The following is a 21,218-nucleotide window of genomic DNA, read 5'->3' as shown; positions in this document are numbered from 1 at the left end:
AGCGCTCGAGATCAGGCTAGACTTGGGCCAACGAATGGCAAAAGGTATCCCCTCGAACTCAAAGACCGTACGCGTCTTGAAGTCTCTATGTAAGTCTTGAACAGGGAAAACATTTCTTAAAGTCTTTCTTTAACGTCCTTTCTCCTTCGAAATTGTTGTCACTTCAATCCTCAATCGAAATAGCCCCTATCCGTTGGTTCCGTTCCGATGACAATCATCAAGTTCTTCAGAGTCGAGATGTCGACCGATGGACATAGAGAATGAATACCAAAGTAACGTTTGGTCAGGCAGAGACTGCCTGACTGACAGAATGTATGCCGATCCTAAGTACGAACGGGTGATTATGCGTTGCTGAGTGCTCCAGTTTGATTTGGTTAAGCGCCCGTCAACAAAGCTATCGGTACCGTCAAGGTTGTTTATTGGATTAGCAGCTTGAACGAGGTCCTCAAGCGCGATCGTTGACGCTCATCTCGTTGAGTAATAGCTTCATCCAGATTTACGTAGGCGAAAGTGAAATATGAAAAGCTGACCGTTGACTATGTAACGTGCTGTTGAAAGGACCAGTGGAGCATGCCTTCTTTCAGGCTAGAAGCAACGCAGGTTGCTGCGGACGAGCCTTTTCGAAGGCGAAGCATGCCGTCTTGCGGATCGAAGCAGATCCTTCCACTGGCAGGTGAGACACAGAGGTCAAACGGCAACGTTCAGGGGATCGACGAGCGTGCTAAGGAATTGCATATAGAACGCAGGATCAGGTCGACTCGGAGAGCTTCAATACTACTCCTCCATACCTTCAGCACTTTTTTTTTTTATCGCTCCTCCGCGAAATCGATTATCGCCACGCCAACAGCCTCTTCTCCACTCTATTCCAACCAGCCTGGATACACGGAAGTTTACTCCACCGCCACAATCGACGGGAGAATCCACAGACAACGAGGGTTCATTCATTTCAAGGAAGAGCGGGAAGGAAAGGAGGAGTCGGGTGTAGAGTCATACTACGATCAGTATTATTCGATTTAGGAACGGCTGGGCGCGGGAGAGGGCAAGGACGCCTAGCCCGCCGTTTGATCGGATGATCCAGAGCAACGACCGACTACTGATGCAAATCGCCGTCGCTTCGCTTTGAGTCCAAAATAATGTCAATTACTTGCGTAGTGTACCGAATATACCATCCGCTACCATCCACGGTGCGCTGATAAGTTCTAGATTGGTTCAGATGAGTAGCATCGCATCAGCATGCCAGAGCACGGGGCAGCCTCTGGCTTTCTCGCACGATGGGCGCTTAACTACGGCACGTTAGGGCAGGCACGTACAACCAAAGCCTGCACTGCTTGGATTCCGCACTTAGGGGGGATGCTTGGATAATCATAGATATTCGAGATATACACTTATTTATCCTGGTTGCCTTCGTCACCGACTGTGCTTATATCACACACACACACACACACACACACACACGAAACTAGTACTTAGAGCCCGAGGGAGAGCGATATCTGGACTCTGATGGTCTCACTCAGCACCCATCTCAAGCGTCACCGTAAGCGACGGTGAGGAGCGGGGACGGAGCGATGCGCGGTGCTTGCGCCCGCCGCTGTTCCCATGCCCAGTCGTGGCGGTGCAGATCGAATAATACTGATCGAACGGTCTCTCGTCGGGTGTACAAGGGTGCACGGGTCGCACATCCAAGATCATGACTGACTGGGTGTTGTGTGTGTGACTCAGGAGAGGAGGCGAATGTAGAGATGGAGATAGATCTGATCGGGCGGGTCGGGTGTTGTCAACTGGTGCTGCGGAGGCGCGCGAAATTGATGGGGCGGCTTTGATCCCCGAATTCCCCGCACGCGGCGGGCGGAGGTCAGGTCAGGTCGGGTCAGGACTGATTGAGGGTTTGATGGAGCCCCGACGGCGTGGAGGGTCGGACGTAATGCGGGTTGGGTCAGCGCGTTCCCAGGTGCCTGGCGCCGCTGGTTGTGCTTCGACGACGGCGTGCATGGTGAAGAGGGTGAAGAGTGTCACTGACCTTGACCTCCGCGATGGCGATGAAAACGTTGCATTTGACTGGCCACTGTATGTTCCTGCATGTTGAGATTGTTGTGGGTATTCGTTTTGCCTTTAAATTCCGGTGTCGAGTTCTAATTTTACGAAACAGACTATGTATGTAGTGGAATAGGCTCAAGATATCCTTCAACATGAGAATAGCTATGGACTCTGAATACTATACCTTCGTGAATGAATCTCTTGCATCAGTACAAGCCTCTTCACTGGGCACTTTCTGCCCGCCAGCCTCAATGGCGACGATCTGGATCGCTGCAGAAGAGGCGGGAATGTCGATTGCGACTGCGACAGGGCGGACGGCCAGCTTCAGGTTCACGACGTTTATTCAGCTATGCATCATAGAAGGCTCGATTGCCCCTCTCTCGATTGGCAACGTTCTCTATAAAAACAAGCCTTGCTCGTCCCAATGAGCCCATCGTCGCATTCGATCCATCCCTTCTTCGCCACCCTTCAGCAGTACTGGGTATTGCTTCCCTCCCCATCTACCTCACTCGACGACACAAAAAACCAAAAAGCAGTAACGACCTTGACGCTTGGCACGACCCTGCTCACGGACATCTAACACGACCTCTTTGACGTCTCTCTACGAACGGGGTTCACGACCGAAACGACCTGATCATCCCTCTTTGGTGGCCTCGGTTCCATCTAGGCTGCTGCTTCCAACATGATCACCAAACGCTCAGTGCTTTCCGCGACTCTTTCCCTGCTTGCTGCGTCGAGCACGGTTCGGTCTGCGGCTGTATACTCCAAAAACGACTATGTCGACAACCTTTTTGGTAGTTCATCGTATAGCGATAGGCTTGCTTCCGTTGCCAGTGCGAGGACCTCCCCTTCTCCTGCGGCTGCGGCTTCCCCTGCGGTCACGACGAGCCCTGCTACTCTCTTTTCGGCTGCCAGGACCTTTTCCGCTTCGACAGCAGCCAGTTCGTCTTCGGTAGCTGAGGCTGTGGCGACCACCTCCATCGCCTCCGACGACAGTGACGACAACAGTGTTGACAATGCTGGCAATGTTGGCGATGGCAATAGCATCTCAGGCGGAGACGACGATAGCGCCTCAGTTGGCTCAGTTGGAGACGATGTCGCCGTATCTTCCACCGGCGACGAGGCTGCAGCTCCTGAAGACGTCGACGGTGCTGCTCCCGCGCCCCAGCCCAGTGCTGTCATCGCCGCTGGGTCAACTTCTTTCCCGTTCGTCGGCTCCGTGGCAACGCTCAACATCGGTAACGCAAACTTGTCGCCGGATGGCTTTGAAAGACCGTGAGTTCTCTCGATGTCTGCTGGTCCTATTCGTCCCTTAATACCTCGAGAACCTAGATCTTCCGTCGTCAACGGTGTTTTCCCTGCTCCTCTCATCAAGGCCAACAAGGTAAAGAACATCCTTGGTAACGTATGCACTGTACTAAACGATTACAGGGAGACCACTTCAGTCTCAACGTTGTCAATGATATGACGGACGATACCCAATTCCGCGCCACCTCCATCGTACGCCATCCTCATCCTCTACTCACTTCCGCTTGGCCTCACACCTTTTGCTAGCACTGGCATGGTATCTATCAGAAGCATACAAACTGGGCTGACGGTGTTGCTGGTGTCAACCAATGTCCTATCGGTCCAGGCGACTCCTTCCTCTACCAATTCGATGTTCCGAACCAAGCTGGAACGTTCTGGTACCATTCGCATTTCCGTGAGTTCCCTTACCTTCTCCTTCGGTGAATAGACGCATCTGACTACTTTCCGCAGGCACCCAATACTGCGATGGACTGCGCGGCCCGCTTGTTATCTACGACCCTGAGGATCCTTACAGAGACTTGTACGATGGTAAGCTGTCCCATCTCCCTTTCTCTCTCCCCGCACACGATCTGACTTTGTCCTCAGTTGACGACGAAAACACTGTCATCACCATCGGAGACTGGTACCACCTCCAGTCACCTTCCATCACTGGCGTTGCTTCCAACGATGCAACAGTCATCAACGGAAAGGGCCGCTACGTCGGTGGTCCGCTAGTTGACCTAGCCATCATCAACGTCGTTCCCGGAAAGCGCTATCGGCTTCGAATCATGGCCATATCATGCGATCCTAACTATATCTTCTCGATTGACGGTCACCAATTGACGGTCATCGAAGCGGATGCGCAATCGACGCAGCCTTTGGTAGTGGATAGTATTCAGATTTTCGCTGGTGAGCACCCCTTCGTTGTTCGGGATTTGAACGGGCAGTGACACAAAGTGGGATGCACTCTAGGTCAACGGTACTCTGCCATCCTCACCGCCGACCAGCCCATTGGCAACTACTGGATTCGTGCTCTGCCCAACTCTGGCAACAACAACCTATTCACGGGCTTCATCGACGGAACCAACTCCGCCATCCTGCGGTACGCCGGCGCACCCATCGCAGACCCGACCACCTCCGCGCCCGACGCCCCCGTCCTCCTCGACGAGACGCTCCTCGTTCCCCTCGACACCACGCCCGTCCCAGGACAGCCCTTCCCCGGCGGCGCCGACGTCAACCTCTTGTTGAATTTGGACTTTAATGTGGACGCGTGGAGGTTTTATGTTAACAACGAGACGTTCAACCCCCCGACTGTGCCCGTGCTGTTGCAGGTTATGAGTGGGGCTGTTGCGGCGCAGGATTTGTTACCCGCGGGTTCGGTGTATACCCTTCCTCCCAACGCGAGCGTTGAGATTTCGATTCCGGGAGGTGTGATTTCGAGTCCTCATCCTTTCCATTTGCACGGGGTGCGTCTTCAGCCTCGTCCTTTTCCTTCGTCCTGTCGTACTGACCACTCTCTCATTACGCTTACGACTATAGCATTCCTTCAGCGTCGTCAAATCAGCCGGCATCGACACGCCCTACAACTACGTCAACCCTGTCAAGCGCGACGTGGTGAGCACGGGCGACGTAGGGTCCAACACCACGATCCGGTTCTTCACCGACAACAGCGGGCCGTGGATCCTCCACTGCCACATCGACTGGCACCTCGACCTCGGGCTCGCCATCGTGCTCGCTGAGGACCCCGTCGGCACCCCCGCGCTCAACCCCACGCCGCAGGATTGGGACGACCTCTGCCCGGCGTATGATGCGCTTGATCCTAGTATGACGGAGATTGCGGTGGTCGCGACCCCGAGCCCGTTGGACCCGCAGGTGGTGAGTGTGCCGGAGAGTTATTTGGCGACGAGTACGGAGGCGGAGGATGTGACTGTTACGGTTACGGTTACTGTTACGGAGGGTGATGATGCTGCGGCTACTGATTCGTCGTGAGTGGTGTTCGTGGTGTGAGTGCCGTTTTGGAGTCGGTGCCTGTTCTCTCTCTCTCTCTCTCTTGGATTGGATACCCATGATACCTCGAATCGGTTTGATACCATTACTGTACCTCCATCTCTATTAGTATTATCTCTGTGTAGCGGAATTGATCTCTCATCGTCTTGTCTCGTGTTTGTGTATATACCATTTGATACTCCCGCTCTTATAGCTATCTGTATCGCTAGTACCTGTTCAGATCCTGTATATGTTACGTAGCCCTATTGCGCGTGCTTAATGAAACCTATCAATCGGATTTATCTCTTTTTGCATGCGGATGGAGGGGTTAGATATAGCAGCTGACTGGACTTGTGAGATTATTGCGCTTCAAGCTTCAACGCACTCTCCAGAGGGTTCGATACTTGTCATTATTCATGTGCATGGTTAATCGCTTGTCATTGGCATATGATAGGGCTTAGAGATACATAAAGGTGCGTTAGAGAACTGGAAAGCATGGTAATGAGACGTGAATGGATTTAGTGCTGTGTCAGTCAGTAGAGTGCATGTAGATAAATCTGCGTAGACTTAGTAATAGCATATATAAATGAAATGGAAGTAGATCCGCAGGAAGATATAATACAACATAAACGTAGATGAAAAGCAGGAAAAAGACTTCAAAAGAACGAAGTCAATGCGAAACGAAGACTCGTCTTTCGCGTCCGATGACGCGAGTGATAGGCAATTGATGGATCAACGAAGAGCGCGTCGATCACCTCTCAACTCGTAAGTTGTGTGGGCTCGAACTCGGGGTCGAAGAATTCCTCGTCCTCGTCCTCCTCCTCACAGCCATCAACCTGTCCATCCTCGCCTGACGACATCGTATCAAGAATATCACACACCTCCTCGAACCAATACAGTTCATGCTTATCATCACCTCCAACGAGGGTCCACTCCTCACCCATGGTTTCACCATCAGCCCTAGGACTCTCGCCCTGGGACGCGCCTATAATCTGCGGTAGTCTCACAATAGCCAGAATAAATCCCACAACGATACTGAGCACGAGGATGACGAGTACGAAGAATACGCCAACGACTAGGGCGACGAGGATAAGGACGAGGATGGATAAGACGAGTGTCGTGCGTTTGAGGTATTTGGAGGCTTTGTTGGTGATTGAATTTTCGTCTTTTTTGGAGGAGTTGTTTCGGGATGGGAGGGGTTTGAGGGTGCCTTGGTCTTTTAGCTCGGTGGCTCCCTCGGTGTTGAGTGCAACCTTGGTTCTTGGGAGAGGGGAGAGTTCTCCAGGGGGTTGGATTGCTGGCTGAGGGTGAGCGCGAGCTGCGATGGGAGGAGGTGGGGTGTAGATTTTGAAAGCGGCGAGCGATTCTTGGTGTTTTCTCTCCTTCTCCTCCTCATTAGCCTTGTTCTCCGTCTTGGACATCCTGAGTGGGCTGCGAGGCTTAGGAGACACGGTTAAGACCTCGGAAAACTTTACTGGACCCCTGGTAGTACGCCTCGGAGAAGCAACCAGGACTCCAAGTCCATACGACCCAGGTTTGGTGGTTGGTACCGCGGTGTGGCTTCGCCTTCTTGCTGCTCCTACCACTCGGGATCGAGGCGAAACTGGGATGGTGTAAGCGCGGACGGGTTTGGTTGCCGTGCCAGGGGATTTTGGAGCGCGAGGTGCAGAGTCAGTAGTAGTCTTCCTTCGTTTCGGTAAAACGAAGTTTTTGAAGAGATTGGTTGACTTGGTCTTCGATGGAGTTGGAGTTGTAGACGAGGAGGAAGCTTCGGAAGTGGTCGAGGTGCTAGATTTGGCAGGCGACTCTTGTGCCGCGTGTCGTAGTTTGAACGGACTAATCATCAGACTCCCTTTCGGTTTCTGTAGTAGAACCCGATCATCGAAGTTAGCCTCACTCGCCTCCCGAGATCCTTTGGAAAACTTGAAAACGCGTACCTTTGGACTGGGCGTTTTGATTCTCGGTCTGAGGAAGCCAGCTTCGATGAGGAAGTCTTCGACTTCACGTTCGACGTGCGGAGGAGCTGTGGCATAGGTCTTTAAGAGCAATTCGTGCAATGCGGACTTGTCGCGCGGGTCGACGCCGAACTTGTTTCTGGCTGGAGTCTTCGGGGTGTTCACCATGTTGTTTTCCAATCAAAACGGACTGCGCTCTGAGAGGGAGGAACAGGTATGGGAGGTCTTTATATGGGTGGGCACCGGGGGAAGGTCGTGGTCAAAGTGAGAGAACGAGTGAACGAGTCAAAGCGTCCGGGAGGTATTTAAGAGATCAGCAAAGTTGTGGTTAAAGTTCCCGATTTGGTAGGCGGGCCGCACGCGTTTGGGGGTTGGACCATTGTCCGTTGTCCGTTGTCTGTTGTCCGTTGTGATGTGCGATTGGTGTGGCGTACGTTTTGATCTCTAAGAGATAAAGGTTTTCGATACAGCTGAGTAAGTACTTACTGATGAAAAAATATTTCACTGTCAAAGAGATAAAGGCATTTTTTTTACTGAGCAGTGTGTATAATTATTAATGGTTTTTGTGGACGCAATGAAAGTGAGTTGGCCGTGAAAGGTTTAGGGATGTTGTGTGGTGGAGTTATGATTCGAAAGGTGAGTGGCCACTGACAGTCCCCTGGAGACCTCTGGGTCACAGACGCTCCATGCCTCACATAGACACCAGGAACACTATATACTCATCTCTCAAACACTCTTCGTCACTTTGAAGACGAGAGAAGTGGTAAACGCGCCTCCTTTGGCATTTTGCGCCAACATATTCTGCGGTCACGAGACCGCGATTTCCTTCGAAAGACTCAGCCTCTGTTCGTCCAGCCCCCCCGGGAAGTTCTCCTCCTTGCAGACGAAACGAGGACACACCCTTTCCTATTTCCTCCAACCCAGGAAGATCTCGATAAGGAAAGAGAACACGGCCGTCGATCAGGTCCATTCAGACGTCACGCCCGTTGCAGATGCTCATCGGGGGGTCTTCCCTTCCCTCTTCACTCGGGTCCTTTGCATCTCCCATTTTCTAACAAGCTGTAAAGGACGGAATCCATGGAGAAGGGTCGGCCTGATGGTCTAGTAGTATGATTCCTTGTTAGGGAGCAGCAGGCGCTAACCGCGTAGGCTTGCGAATTTCGAGGAGGTCCCGGGTTCAATTCCCGGTCAGGCCCATGAAACATGCACGAGGTTGTTTTTTTTTTTCCCTTTTCCCAAAAATTTATCCCTTCACACATTCGACATGAAACCTCTATTGAATTTAGTCTATACCGTATATCGCCCCTCATGAAGTCACTGCCGATTTTTCGAAAGCGCCGTCTAATTTAGGGTATTTGGCCCCTAGCCTACCGCGATCAATCCATCAACAAGGGCAAATTGTCCCTTCTCCACAAACTACCACCACGACAGCGAACACAGCGACCGCGTTCATGGGCTGGACCCAGTTTAAGCATCTGAAGACGACATAACGACTCCGTAGACGACCTTTGGAACGTACTCTACCCTGGAAGCGTTGCCCAAATGGCAGGCCCTGAAGAAGCATTCGCAGGGCCGGTTTTGAGCCTGTTATGGGAAGCAGCACTGACGGAAACCGCGATTTGTGCGGCCTGGTTATGGGGATTTCAGTTCTCTAGGAACTCGGAACAAGACAGCACCCAGGCGGCGTTCAAGGGCATGAATCTGTACCAAGTCTTGGGCGTTGACAACGACGTGTCGGCTGAGGACCTCAAGGTAACTCTTACCGTGGCGCTCCGAATTCCGACTTTTGGCTCACCCAACGCGCCAGAAAGCATACAGAAAGAAAGCGCTAGAGCACCACCCGGACAAAAACCCTGATAACCCAGAAGCTGCACACCAGCGGTTTGCAAAGGTGCAAGAGGCCTTCGAGGTATGGTTTTTTCTGGGATGACTGTGAGGAAGTTGGGCTGAATAGCTGTTTAGACTCTAAACGATGACCAAGTGGGTTTTGTGCTTAATCGGCGAATGCTCATCTAACCTTTCTCTAGCGACGAGCTGGTTACGACTACGACCTCGCCCTCGGAGCATTCAAACGAGAAGAGCCAACAGAGGAAGGTCCACCCGAACCCACGTTCGTTGCTCTCTGGGATCCCTTCCTATGGCTTGGTGTTATCATCGTCTTCGTATCTCTGTCTCTGCGTTTGGTATTCAAGGGCGCTACTTTGGCATGGCGTGGTGCATCGCTTCTGTGGAAACAGTTGACGCTGGCTAACGCTTTCAGTAAACCTCGGTCTGCGACGTCCCAATCCGAACGTTTCTCGCCAAGTCGGGTCCAAGATCCATCCTCCAAACTGACGCACCCATTTTTGCGGTTCGACCCAGTAAATTACCAAACGCAGAAGTCACGGGGTTGGGGCACTATCGACCCAGACGACATCACCGACTATCTCATCGCTTTCGGGCAGCTGCCGGATAACACGACTGGGAAGGTACGCCATGGGTACCGCGCCGAGGATATATCTGACGCTGACACTGTGATAAGGAAATTCTGTTGCGAATGGGTAACCTCTTCCAATGCATCGCGATGGACGAGGCACGCTTGGGCGGACGGAAGCTTCCCAAACTCGGCGATGTTTCTCAACCATGGTGTCCCGGTGATCTGTCCTTCCCGCACGAGCCGACGAAGGACTATGCTTCCGACTTTTATGAGCAATGGAGAATGTTCGAGACGAGGAAAGATTTCTCTTGGATTCCCGTTGGTGGTGGATTCGGTCTTCGAGAGAAGGAGATGGTGGGAGAGACGAAGAGGGTACAAGCAGAGGTGAAGACGAGGTATGTGGAGATGGTTAGGGTACGTGACGGCTACCTCCAGATCCGTGTCTCTTTCTAATGCTTTTGGCACAGAAACTGGCGACTGATTTCCAGCAGATAGACCCTAGATTCATTCGATACCAGACGTATCTCGAGCAACACGGCTATACCACAAAGAATGCGGACCACCAAACCAGCAAGTCGAGGAAGAAAGGCAAAAAACAGTAATCTCTCGTCCAGCCTTTTGTCATCCAGCCTGCCTGTTGCATCATTGTTTTCGATTTCTTCGCACATACCTTTATTTTCATGCATTCGTCACACTTTCACTTTAGACCTCTGGCACATTGTACTCTACCAGCACATACTGAGTTATTTTATTTGCTTTCCTCTCGGAATTCCTTGCCCTTCGATCTGGGTATAAGAGGGAGAAGGGGCTTCGGGTTTCGGAGCAGAAGGGTGATTTGTTTGCGTTTGGGCAAAAGTTTATTGCGAATGTGAGTCCTTTCTAGTCCTTTTCTTCTTGGTAGTCACTGGTTGTTTTGAATGGGCGCTGATGAGTTTGGAACCGCGTGTGGGGGTGTGGTGTTTTTGTAGCCCGACCTCCCGTTCAGACTGGAAAGGAACTTAGCGTTGAATGAGGGTGATGGGAAGGCGCATTATACGCCTGTTACCCTTTTTCGGAGGAGTTTATCAAGGCGAGGGAGGCGTAAAGTGGCCTTCGTTCGTCATATGGATATGCTTTGGCAGCGCCTGATCCATGTTTATTTGCTCCAATAATCGTGTCAATGAAACTAGGGCTCGTACACACGCATGGGATACTAATCTATTCGGTTCCCTTCTGGATCAACGCTCAATATGGCTCCCATAGCCTCGGAGACAGGCTGCACCCCTCCCTCGCCCAAGAACAAACCTCGGTTCTTGATCGTCTTGTCAGCGTTCTGCGACGCTCTCTCGAACATGGCTGACTCGTATTTCGCCAGGCACTCCTCGATCGCCTTGGATACAACGCCTTGATTGTCCGCAGGTTCCTCGGTGATCCTTTCGGCGATCCCTTCGATTGCGGAAGCAAGATCGAGTGCGTCGTGTAGTGCGAGGTTCACCCCTACTCCGGCGAAGGGGGTCATGACGTGGGCTGCATCTCCGAGGAGGACGATCCTGCGACAGGGCTGTGAGTACTACTAACACTGGCACCATGGATGATTTTCCGTAGAGGCTACTCACCCATTTACAGGACTTGTCCAGCGGTGTCCTGGAGGGTACCCGTACAGAGGGCGAACCACCGGGTCGATGTCGGTGAGTAGGATAACGTTCCTGGCTGCTACATTCCACTCGGCTAAGGGAATATATTCGTCAACGAACTTCCTGACCTTCGTCTTCACATCGGCATCGCGAGGTCGGGGGAAATTCCAATCCTCCGGCCCTTCAAACATGACATAGGTCCTCAACGACCCGTCCCCGTTCAACTGAGAAGCCAGCATCAACTTTTCGCCGATGCTGTGGCAGCTGCCTTTTCCAGCGAATTCGGCGAGTTCGGGGTACCGAACGGACAGGTTTTGAATGCATCCTTCGACGCAGATGACACCTGAGAAGGGTGGTTTGTTGTCGACTTTGTTTGAGCCGCGGAGGGTGGTATCGGTTAGGTGGCGGACTTTGGACCAGGTACCGTCTGCCCCGACGATAATGTCGAAGTCGCCTGCGGATGTTCCGTCTGAGAAACCGAGTTTGAACTTGGTAGTGGACGAGGCGGTGGATGGGTCAGATGTGGTGGTGAGGGATACGAGTTTCTTTCCCCATTGGATCATATCGGGAGGGAGGGAATCGAGGAGGATAGAGCGCAGCACGATCCGGTCTATCTCTGGTCGTTCAGGTTCGGGTTGGCCTTCCGAGTCATCACCCTTTCCATCCGGTTCCTCGGTATGACGCAACCACACCTTCCCATCCTTCCCGCGCAACAAGAACTCAGTCGCGTCTACTCGCATGTGTGTCTTGAAAACGTCGAGGAGGCCCGCGCGCTCGAGCGCGCGCTGGCCAGAGGCGCGGTGGATGTCGAGCATGCCTCCCTGGCTCTGGCGAGATGTGCTGGACGCGTCCATTTCGAATACAGTGATGGAGATGGAGGCGGCGCGGAGGGGAGAGGAGGGAAGGTGGGATGTGTGGTGGAGGATGGAAGCTAGAGTGAGACCGCCTGGTCCCCCTCCTACTATCGCGATACGAAGCGCTGGGCGTGTCATGGTTGTATAGTGAACGGGGTGTTTCAGAGATTCGTTGAAACTGGCGACATTTAAAGATAGGAAGAAGACGTAGGGCTATTTCAGATACTACTGACCTTTCACGTAAACCTTCTGCTCTAGACTGTCTCCGCTGCAGTCTGCCGCGGCGGCAGGGTATAGATAGACGACTTGGTGAGCGCTGATGCCGGGATTCTTGGGGAGTTGACTCAGACACTTACTCAGTTACTGTGCATTGACAATTGGAAATGACGAAAACTCACGCATGATTCCTGTCTCTGGACATTATCACGGATGGAGACTTCGATGGGCGCTTATCAATAGTCCCGAAGGGGATGCACGGGTTCGAGGGTTCGAGTCTCACTCGGGACCTAATGGTTTACCTCATTGCATTGCAAGCCACCCTCTCGCTGGGTGGTTCACGCGAAGTGAATGAACCAACCTTGCCCGGAGCTTGTATGCAGTTCACCTTGAGGGAGTTACATAGCACTCGGCCGTTGGCGCCCAACGAAAAGCCGTTGGCAATCAAGGACAAACAAGCCAAAGTTTTGTTTGTTCTGCTGGCTCGGATTCTGATGTCTTCCGCCGTCTCCCGTCATCGACATCCGTGGGGTTCGCGTCCGCGTCTCGACACCAGCACCACGGAGACAATGGCGCAAAGCAATGCTATGGGTGTTCTCCTTGCTCTTCTCCAGGCAAACGTCCAGTTTGAAACGCGTGAAATGTGACTCTGACCTCTGGGATCGGCTGTAGAATCCAAACATCTCGCCTGTCTCCGACTTGTTGACAAAGGATACGACTCTGGACTGGTGGCTACTACTACTCAGACCACCCGAGATAATCCACATGACCTGACGACTAGCCTCACAACCCACCGAGTGCCCGACCGGCACACCAAACGTGTCTCTTCCAGCCTCGTCCAACGCGCATCGGATTTTTCCTGAATCCTGAGCGACATATGCGATTGACACCAAAGCTGTGAAAGTTTCCAGTACGTCCCTAGCTCTTACCCTCTCCATTGTGGATGTGTTAAACGATTCAACACGTTTTCCCAGATACAACGAGAAGCATAGCATTCACCGATCGTACAAGATAAAAAAAAAACGATATGAAAAAGGAAATTTCTGCTGAGACGCGCGTAAGACCTTTAACCGTTCACCAGACCTGGGGTTGATAACGATCCCCCTTTAGACACACTGAGAGTACCATTGGTTGGACACTTGGCATGCGTACGGAGGTTGGCATTGAGTGGGTCCCGTCCAACCCTGGCCGCCGCATTGGCCGTATCGGGTCTGGAGAGGGCCTCCGGGCTGGGTGACGGGAGGAGGAGGCTGAACGACGGGAGGGTTGGTAACAACGGGAGGATTGGTGACGACGGGGCCTCCGACGCCAGTGGTCGAGAGGGCGCGGCAGTCCCGGACCATGGTGGCAGGGTTAGGGCCATTCTGAATTGGATTGCATCCAGGGAGCTCGTTGAGATACACTGAACGAATACGTCAGATACCCGATGATGGCAAAGGTACGTGTCTCAAGCTCACCTCCTTCAACACGCTCGTTGACGACGGTCTTCAAGGTGCACTGGTTCATCTCGGCGTCGGAGTTCCTGGTCAAAGCGCGGCAGCTCTCGGGTTGTCCACCGATATCCGTGCATTGGTCCATGGCGCGCTGGAGAGAGTCGTCTTGCCATCCAAAGACGTAGTCGGCGTGCTGTCCGTAACCGGTAGGATCTCCGTTGGAAAGAACGAATGGCTGACTGCCGTCCGTGGGCCACTGGGAATTGAATTGACGAGTATCCCAAACAATTTCGAGGAACAGGAGAGGCATACGCCTGGGATGAGAGGAAGGGCAAGAACCGACGTGGAAGAAGAGACCATCGCGACCAATGTTACCAGTAGGATAAGCCATGTGAGCCTACCAAGCAGTGCTTCAGCAAGCGAGTACCTGTATGACTGACTCGTGGGCTTACACTGTGGTCGGGGGGATCGATATCTCGAGTATTCCAGCACCTGTGATTTTGGGTGAGACCGTTATACAAGAGTCGACCAAGGAGAAGTACCCACGAGGGGAAGAAGATGTTGGATCGGATACCACCAGCACATTGGCCAGAGGGGAGCGCGACAGTGTCACGGTTGCCAGTACCAGGGTGGATGTAATTGGGGTCACTTTGGAAGTTGGCGCCGAAGCAGCGGAAAGTGATGGCTCGAGCATCGATATCGTTGGTACCCGAAGTCCTCCTAGCGCGGGACATAGGGTCACCAACAATCATACGGAAGCCCTGAGGAGCGAGGTGAGTGGGAGCAAATTCGATGAGAGGTGTCGATACCGACCTTGGGGAAAGCCGTCACCTTCTCGTTGCTGCCAATTGGTTGGATGTAATAAACCGTCACACCACCGTTGTAGTTTCCGGTGAATTGATTGGGCATCTGTGGCACCTTTATCGACAGATATTAGGACTCAAAACCTTATAGATGCTCTGCACTGAACATACTCTCATGTACGACCCGTTCCTAGCCCTGAAGTAGAGTGCAGCCGTCCAGTAATTCGACCTGTTCTCCTTGAAACGGCAAGAGGTACAAGTTGAAAGCCGTCCGAGGTCGTTATCATGAGGCATTGAAATGTTAAACGCATTCTAACATGCCGTCCTGCGGTTAGTACTCCGGCATCTGCCATATGTGAGCATTCACCTACCCCTCCGACGACTTGATGGACGTGGGGAGAGACTTGACCTGGTGTAACCAACCTGTATTAAAAGAGATGGTCATTGAACACTCGAACCAAGTCCAAATGTTAATGAGATGGGGGAGAGAGACGTACGGGTCAAGCCGTTCGGTAACAAGCTGGGCGCATGGGAATCGAAGAAGCGCGTGTGCCAATGGCACGACGGCCGCCAGAGAGAGGAACGAAGCCCACATCATGACAGGATCAAAGGGGACAACTCTCGGATAGTATGTTGACCTGGAGATTCCTAGCAGAGATTTCTGGTACTCTTTAAATACCTGTCCTGGGCTTAAAGTCTTTTCCACTGCTAGTAGTCCCAAAATATCTGAAGCATCTATCCGCTATTCGTCCGTGGTGTGCGATATGCTTGTGAACTTCCATCCTTCTCAGATCGGTGGACGATTTCCCCAAAATGGACAGAATTATCCGCCAAGACTCGTAAGGGAACCATTTCTCACAATTTTCACTGTGCTAATCATAGAACGAGTACTATTCGACGATATGAGGGGAGTCCGTGAATCGGCATAGTGGGCAACATGAAGCTCGAATGATGGAAAACCTTCGAGGAGGTATTTACCAAGATTTGGGACAATCTACGAGATGCAACTCGATACAGACTGGTTCCATCGGGGGAGGACATCTTCGAAAATCACTTCTTAGATTGCACACGGCTTGAGCCTCGATATACCTCTTTCAATTAAGAACATGCAGCGGTAGTGTCTACTGATTCGGTCAGATTGGGGAAGACAGCGAGGATTTGCAGTCGAGGACATGCTTCGGCATCCTCAACGGAGGCGAGAAGTCCTTCGATGTTGCAGCGCGGAAGAGATACGACGCCACAGTGGATACTTAACCTGAAATCTGGGTGCAGGAATCGTTTTCGGAAGACATAAGACGTGGAACAAGTGGGATAATGATCATATCGCCCATAAAGAAGAGGCCAAGAACTGGTTGGGTAGCCCAAGAGTGCTCAAGAAATGATCGGAGGCGGATCAGCCGCGAAGTCGATACTACTATCCGGTCCTCCGCACTCTGTCATCTGGGCTGAATCACCTTACGAGCGGAGAGCCAAGTGTTTTGTCGTGGTTATGAGGCATACTAAAGGTTATTGCTGACGGTATAATTTGTGAGAGGATACCGGAACGGATGTATATTCATTTCAGAGGCGAGAAAATTGAAGTACAGAGGATAGAAGAAAACAAAAGGGAAAAAGAAATGTAACTTTGAGGAGTATTCCTGGAAGCGATAGAACCAAACCAAAAGAAGATCCCTTGACCCCTTCTGAGCTCAGATACACTGAGAGTACCACTGGTTCGAAACCTGGCAAGCATACGGGGGCTGGCACTGGGTAGGTCCAGTCCACCCTTGACCACCGCACTGGCCATATCGAGTCTGGAGAGGCGCTCCAGGGTTGGTGACAGGAGGAGGTGGTTGAACGACTGGAGGGTTCGTGACAACAGGAGGATTGGTGACGACAGGGCCTCCGACACCAGTGGTCGAGAGGGCGCGGCAGTCCCTGACCATGGTAGCGGGGTTGGGGCCATTCTGGAGGGGGTTGCAGCCAGGGAGTTCGTTGAGGTATACTAAGTAAGTAGTGGACGAAGAATGGGTCAGAGATCAAGTGGGGAATAGTGAGGAGAGGAGAGCGTACCTCCTTCAACACGCTCGTTGACGACGGTGGGAAGAGTACATCGGTCCATCTCAGCGTCGCTATTCCTGGTAAGCACACGGCAGCTTTCAGGCTGTCCACCAATATCTGTGCACTGGTCCATGGCGCGTTGAAGGGAATCGTCTTGCCATCCAAAGACGTAATCGCCATGTTGACCATAGCCAGTCGGATCACCGTTGGAAAGAACGAAGGGCTGACTGCCATCTGTGGGCCATTGAGAGTTGAATTGACGGGTATCCCAAACAATCTCAATGAAGAGAAGTGGCATGCGCGTGGGATGGGATGAAGGACAGGAGCCAACGTGGAAGAAAAGGCCGTCACGCCCAATCGTTCCAGTGGGGAATGCCATGTGGGAAGAGTGGTCCGGAGGATCGATGTCCCTCCCATTCCAGCATCTGGAAGAATTGTCAGATCCTGATGTGTGCCGTTAGCAGACCAGAGACGACTCACGATGGGAAGAAGATGTTGGAACGAATGCCACCTTCGCATCGTCCAGTAGGGAGTGCGACGGTATCGCGATTACCAGTGCCAGGGTGGATGAAGCTGGGGTCGCTCTGGAAGTTGGGACCGAAGCAGCGGAAGGTAATCGCACGGGCGTCGATGTCGTTGGTACCCGAAGTCTTTCGGGCTCGGGAGAATGGGTCGCCGACGATCATACGGAAACCCTGTTGCAGAAGAATTGTTTTATTTCAGAAATATCGGCACCACGAAGGAAGCTTACCTTGGGGAAGGCGGTGACACGTTGGTTAGAACCGATAGGTTGGATGTAATATATAGTCGCGCCGCCATTATAGGTTCCTGTGAATTGGTTAGGCATTTGAGGAACCTGTTCTGTTGTCAGTAGGCTGGATGTCATGAACGCCTCATGTAACGTACTCTTATGAACGATCCATTTCTTGCTTTGAAGTAGAGGACAGCAGTCCAGTAGTTAGACCTGTTCTCCTTGAAGCGACAAGAGGTGCAAGTTGAAAGCCTTCCAAGGTCGTTGTCATGGGGCATGGAAATGTTGAATGCATTCTATAGACACCAGTTAATTCGGGGGCCAAGCATCTCAGTGAAGGCATGGGACCTACTCCTCCAACAACTTGGTGGACATGGGGCGAGACTTGTCCCGGTGTGACAAGGCTGCTCGATGGTCAGAGCTACGTTTTAAGCGGCCGAGTGTGTGAACGCACGGGTCAAGACGTTCTGTCACCAGCTGGGCGCACGGAAATCGGAGAAGGGCGTTGGCCAGCGGTGCGACGACCGCCAAAGAGAGTAGTGCAGCCCACTTCATTTTCGAAATGGTGGGTTACCTTGGGAGGTTGTGTCTTCATTTCCGTCCTACTTCGTTATTTATAGGAAATTCCCCCTCTAAAATCATCTAAACTCCCCGACGAATTCCGAGTACACTGTTAACGTATATGCCATAGGGTGTCTTTCCGCGATTAGCCCGTTCTTGAATGAAGTGCAATACACTCATAGTCTTCCATCTCTTGCAGATCTGGTCGCCGCTGGCCCCATTGGGATCCGTGGGCTACAAGTACCCTCCGCCGACTTTCTTGTGTGACGCATGATGGTAAAGTTCTCACGTTGCATATTGGGTGGACGTTGTATTGAATAGGTTTCGACTCGTGTTCAATGGTCGGTAAAATACGATCTCTAGTGGTCAAATGATTCAAAGGCTAAGAGAGATGGTATATAAATCGCTCGCCCGCCCTCGTGGCGACTCTTACCATGTCGTAGATCCATCTACGAAGTTGTATCTGGAGATGAGAGATTCAGCGCCAGATCGGCACCGTGTTTACAGATTCCTAAGTTGATATTGGCCCTCCTCGGCGATGATCTAGAGATGCGTTGAGATGTATTGGTAGATTCTAGAGTAAATTGCGTATATAGAGAGTGTGTGTTTTAAGCGTCGCAAGAGACCTTTGTTCAGCGGACATAGGCGTAGCCACCCCGAGAACGGTGCAATACGTGGCCAATAAATCTCACGAACTACAAACATGAAACTAGAAAACGCGAGTGATCTCACAAGCTTCCCTTAATTATGAGTAAGGCAGCATGGCGCAGCCTCAGTGAGCGTCAATCTCTAGCCAGGGGCCAAGAATACTGTAGAAATGATCGGTGTCAACGGAACGGACACCAGCAGACACCGTCATCCGGTCGTCCGCGAACCTATGTATGTCAAGTGAGTGTGAAACCTCATAACTATGATTATGATTCTTTGGCGGGTATTATTATTAGTCTACACGTCATACTATCAGAACATTGAAAAGGAGAAATCCGCTCAGATTACCGAGGGCTGCGAACTTATTACCTCAGGGAGTGTTTTGGGAGATCCTAGTCGCAAATGTGGACCATCGACTCGGAGTGGAGACTGTTCATGCAAGTTCGTTGCTAAGTACAGCGCCCGTTTGCAAACTAACGGAGGACTGAGTTCATAAAGAGGAACAAGGAAACGTATTCATATAAACCAACAGAAAACAACAGAATGAATGTGTATAGGAAATGATCAAGTCTCTACAGCGCACCAAATCCACCAAAAGCCAATAAGCGCCGTGCCATATTACCACCTTTTCCGTTGGAGTTCTCCGCTTAGATGCATTGAGAATACCACTGGTTCGAAACCTGGCAGGAGTAAGGAGGCTGGCATTGAGTAGGGCCCGTCCATCCTTGCCCGCCGCACTGTCCATATCGGGTTTGGAGAGGCGCGCCGGGGTTGGTAACAGGAGGAGGAGGCTGGACGACGGGAGGGTTGGTAACAACGGGAGGATTGGTGACGACGGGGCCTCCGACACCAGTGGTCGAGATAGCTCGGCAATCCCGTACCATGGTGGCAGGTTGAGGTCCAGCTTGGATGGGGTTGCATCCTGGAAGCTCGTTAAGGTACACTAAAGGAAATGTCAGATGCTGCAGAAAGAAAATTGTGATGTCAATTAACTCACCTCCTTCAACGCGTTCGTTAACCACAGTTGGAAGGGTGCATTGGTTCATCTCAGCGTCGCTGTTCCTAGTGAGCGCGCGGCAGCTTTCTGGCTGTCCACCAATGTCGGTGCACTGGTCCATAGCGCGCTGGAGAGAGTCGTCTTGCCATCCAAAGACGTAGTCGGCGTGTTGTCCATAACCGGTGGGATCTCCGTTAGAAAGAACGAACGGTTGGCTACCATCGGTGGGCCATTGGGAGTTGAATTGACGAGTATCCCAAACGATTTCGAGGAAAAGGAGAGGCATACGCCTGGGGTGAGAGGATGGGCAGGAACCGACGTGGAAGAAGAGACCATCGCGACCAATGTTACCAGTAGGATAAGCCATGTGAGACTGGAAGGAGGTAGGTTAGCTCGAAAATTGATGAACGTGGGGTTATGAATACTGACGTTGTGGTCGGGAGGATCGATATCCCTGCCATTCCAGCACCTAGCGTAACCGTCAGATCAGAGCCACGTTTCTAAGAAGTGCAAGAAGGCTTACGAGGGGAAGAAGATGTTGGAGCGAATACCACCTGCGCACTGGCCCGAAGGGAGGGCTACAGTATCACGGCTACCAGTTCCGGGATGAGGATAAGCGGGATCGCTTTGGAAGTTGGCGCCGAAGCATCGGAAGGTGATAGCACGAGCGTCAATGTCATTGGTGCCTGAAGTCCTTCGGGCTCTCGACATGGGGTCACCGACAATCATGCGGAATCCCTGTGGCCCAGTTAGTTTGCTGTACCGAAGGCCGTTACATGAGAAACATGCGTACCTTGGGGAAAGCAGTGACTCTCTCGTTGCTGCCGATGGGCTGGATGTAGTAGACAGTAACACCGCCGTTGTAGTTACCAGTGAACTGGTTGGGCATTTGAGGTACCTATATCATAATGGTCAGTCGTGTTTCATTCGAAAGATGGATGTGAGTTGAGACCTACTCGAATAAAGGATCCGTTCCTGGCCCTGAAGTACAGCGCAGCAGTCCAATAGTTTGACCTGTTCTCTTTGAATCGGCACGAGGTGCAAGTTGAAAGACGCCCGAGGTCATTGTCATGCGGCATGGAGATGTTGAAGGCATTCTAGACGGATCTTAGGGTTGGCTGGTAGCAATTTTAAGGCATCTCTTGGACGTACTCCTCCGACGACTTGGTGAACGTGAGGCGAGACTTGACCAGGGGTGACGAGACTAAATAGCTGAGGTCAGGGGCATACACATATACAGGTGGAAAAGGCATACGGGTCAAGACGCTCCGTCACGAGCTGAGCACACGGGAATCGGAGGAGCGCATGCGCCAACGGCGCGACTGCCGTCAAAGAGAGGAGAGAGGCCCACTTCATCGCTGCTGCGAGGCTCGTTGTAGTCGAGAGAGAGGCTCCTTGTCGACCTGAGGGACCTGCGACCTCAACGTAGGGCTTTAAATAACTTTGGGCTGGATATAATGGTTTTACCGAACGTGATTTCTAGCACATTCCTCCAGATACAATTCGTGAGGCTGTCCATCCGCAATTCGTCCGTGTAAGCGAAGTTTGGAGCCACGCTGTGAAAGAACTCTCAGCGTTTATCTGAAGTTAAGCAATTTTGGAAACTAATTTCCGGGACGACGTG

The 21,218-nt window shown here is 52.0% G+C and overlaps 8 protein-coding genes and 1 non-coding gene across 9 annotated transcripts; 4 read left to right on the top strand and 5 right to left on the bottom strand.

The window, feature by feature from the left end:
* Positions 1-1,233: 1,233 nt before the first annotated feature.
* CC1G_14065 (hypothetical protein) lies at positions 1,234-2,462 on the top strand (the record flags this gene model as incomplete). Its single annotated transcript, XM_002911487.1, has 3 exons — positions 1,234-1,292; positions 1,720-2,064; positions 2,168-2,462. 3 exons carry the CDS (start codon positions 1,234-1,236, stop codon positions 2,460-2,462), a joined length of 699 nt encoding a protein of 232 aa, XP_002911533.1.
* Positions 2,463-2,716: 254 nt separating this feature from the next.
* CC1G_05965 (laccase 8) lies at positions 2,717-5,310 on the top strand (the record flags this gene model as incomplete). Its single annotated transcript, XM_001829704.1, has 8 exons — positions 2,717-3,309; positions 3,367-3,418; positions 3,466-3,534; positions 3,589-3,736; positions 3,793-3,870; positions 3,928-4,230; positions 4,294-4,787; positions 4,861-5,310. 8 exons carry the CDS (start codon positions 2,717-2,719, stop codon positions 5,308-5,310), a joined length of 2,187 nt encoding a protein of 728 aa, XP_001829756.1.
* A 755-nt stretch (positions 5,311-6,065) lies between these two features.
* On the bottom strand, positions 6,066-7,430 carry CC1G_05964 (hypothetical protein; the record flags this gene model as incomplete). Its single annotated transcript, XM_001829703.1, has 1 exon — positions 6,066-7,430. The coding sequence occupies one exon, from the start codon at positions 7,428-7,430 to the stop codon at positions 6,066-6,068; it is 1,365 nt and encodes a 454-aa protein (XP_001829755.1).
* Positions 7,431-8,352: 922 nt separating this feature from the next.
* CC1G_20053 lies at positions 8,353-8,458 on the top strand. Its single transcript has one exon. It is a non-coding gene; the product is annotated as a tRNA-Pro (tRNA).
* A 346-nt stretch (positions 8,459-8,804) lies between these two features.
* CC1G_05963 (hypothetical protein) lies at positions 8,805-10,280 on the top strand (the record flags this gene model as incomplete). Its single annotated transcript, XM_001829702.2, has 6 exons — positions 8,805-9,014; positions 9,070-9,171; positions 9,225-9,242; positions 9,290-9,730; positions 9,784-10,092; positions 10,146-10,280. The coding sequence occupies 6 exons, from the start codon at positions 8,805-8,807 to the stop codon at positions 10,278-10,280; spliced, it is 1,215 nt and encodes a 404-aa protein (XP_001829754.2).
* Positions 10,281-10,870: 590 nt separating this feature from the next.
* Positions 10,871-12,317, bottom strand: CC1G_05962 (monooxygenase; the record flags this gene model as incomplete). Its single annotated transcript, XM_001829701.2, has 2 exons — positions 11,274-12,317; positions 10,871-11,207 (listed from the first exon to the last, which is right to left on the bottom strand). The coding sequence occupies exons 1-2, from the start codon at positions 12,281-12,283 to the stop codon at positions 10,871-10,873; spliced, it is 1,347 nt and encodes a 448-aa protein (XP_001829753.1). The 5' UTR covers positions 12,284-12,317.
* Positions 12,318-13,467: 1,150 nt separating this feature from the next.
* CC1G_05961 (hypothetical protein) lies at positions 13,468-14,891 on the bottom strand (the record flags this gene model as incomplete). The annotated part of the gene is made up of 6 exons (XM_001829700.2): positions 13,468-13,763; positions 13,819-14,191; positions 14,247-14,286; positions 14,341-14,555; positions 14,608-14,703; positions 14,769-14,891. The coding sequence occupies 6 exons, from the start codon at positions 14,889-14,891 to the stop codon at positions 13,468-13,470; spliced, it is 1,143 nt and encodes a 380-aa protein (XP_001829752.2).
* Positions 14,892-16,285: 1,394 nt separating this feature from the next.
* Positions 16,286-17,666, bottom strand: CC1G_05960 (hypothetical protein; the record flags this gene model as incomplete). The annotated part of the gene is made up of 5 exons (XM_001829699.2): positions 16,286-16,581; positions 16,650-17,062; positions 17,118-17,332; positions 17,389-17,493; positions 17,544-17,666. The coding sequence occupies 5 exons, from the start codon at positions 17,664-17,666 to the stop codon at positions 16,286-16,288; spliced, it is 1,152 nt and encodes a 383-aa protein (XP_001829751.2).
* Positions 17,667-19,244: 1,578 nt separating this feature from the next.
* Positions 19,245-20,483, bottom strand: CC1G_05959 (hypothetical protein; the record flags this gene model as incomplete). Its single annotated transcript, XM_001829698.2, has 5 exons — positions 19,245-19,540; positions 19,595-19,967; positions 20,024-20,063; positions 20,157-20,332; positions 20,388-20,483. 5 exons carry the CDS (start codon positions 20,481-20,483, stop codon positions 19,245-19,247), a joined length of 981 nt encoding a protein of 326 aa, XP_001829750.2.
* Positions 20,484-21,218: the final 735 nt, after the last annotated feature.

The sequence above is a fragment of the Coprinopsis cinerea genome (assembly GCF_000182895.1).
Source record: "Coprinopsis cinerea okayama7#130 chromosome 3 map unlocalized cont3.3, whole genome shotgun sequence".
In the NCBI taxonomy this organism is placed as follows: Eukaryota; Fungi; Basidiomycota; class Agaricomycetes; order Agaricales; family Psathyrellaceae; genus Coprinopsis; species Coprinopsis cinerea.
The sequence above is the reverse complement of the archived record's forward strand: the minus strand, read 5'-3'. Positions and strand labels throughout refer to the sequence as shown.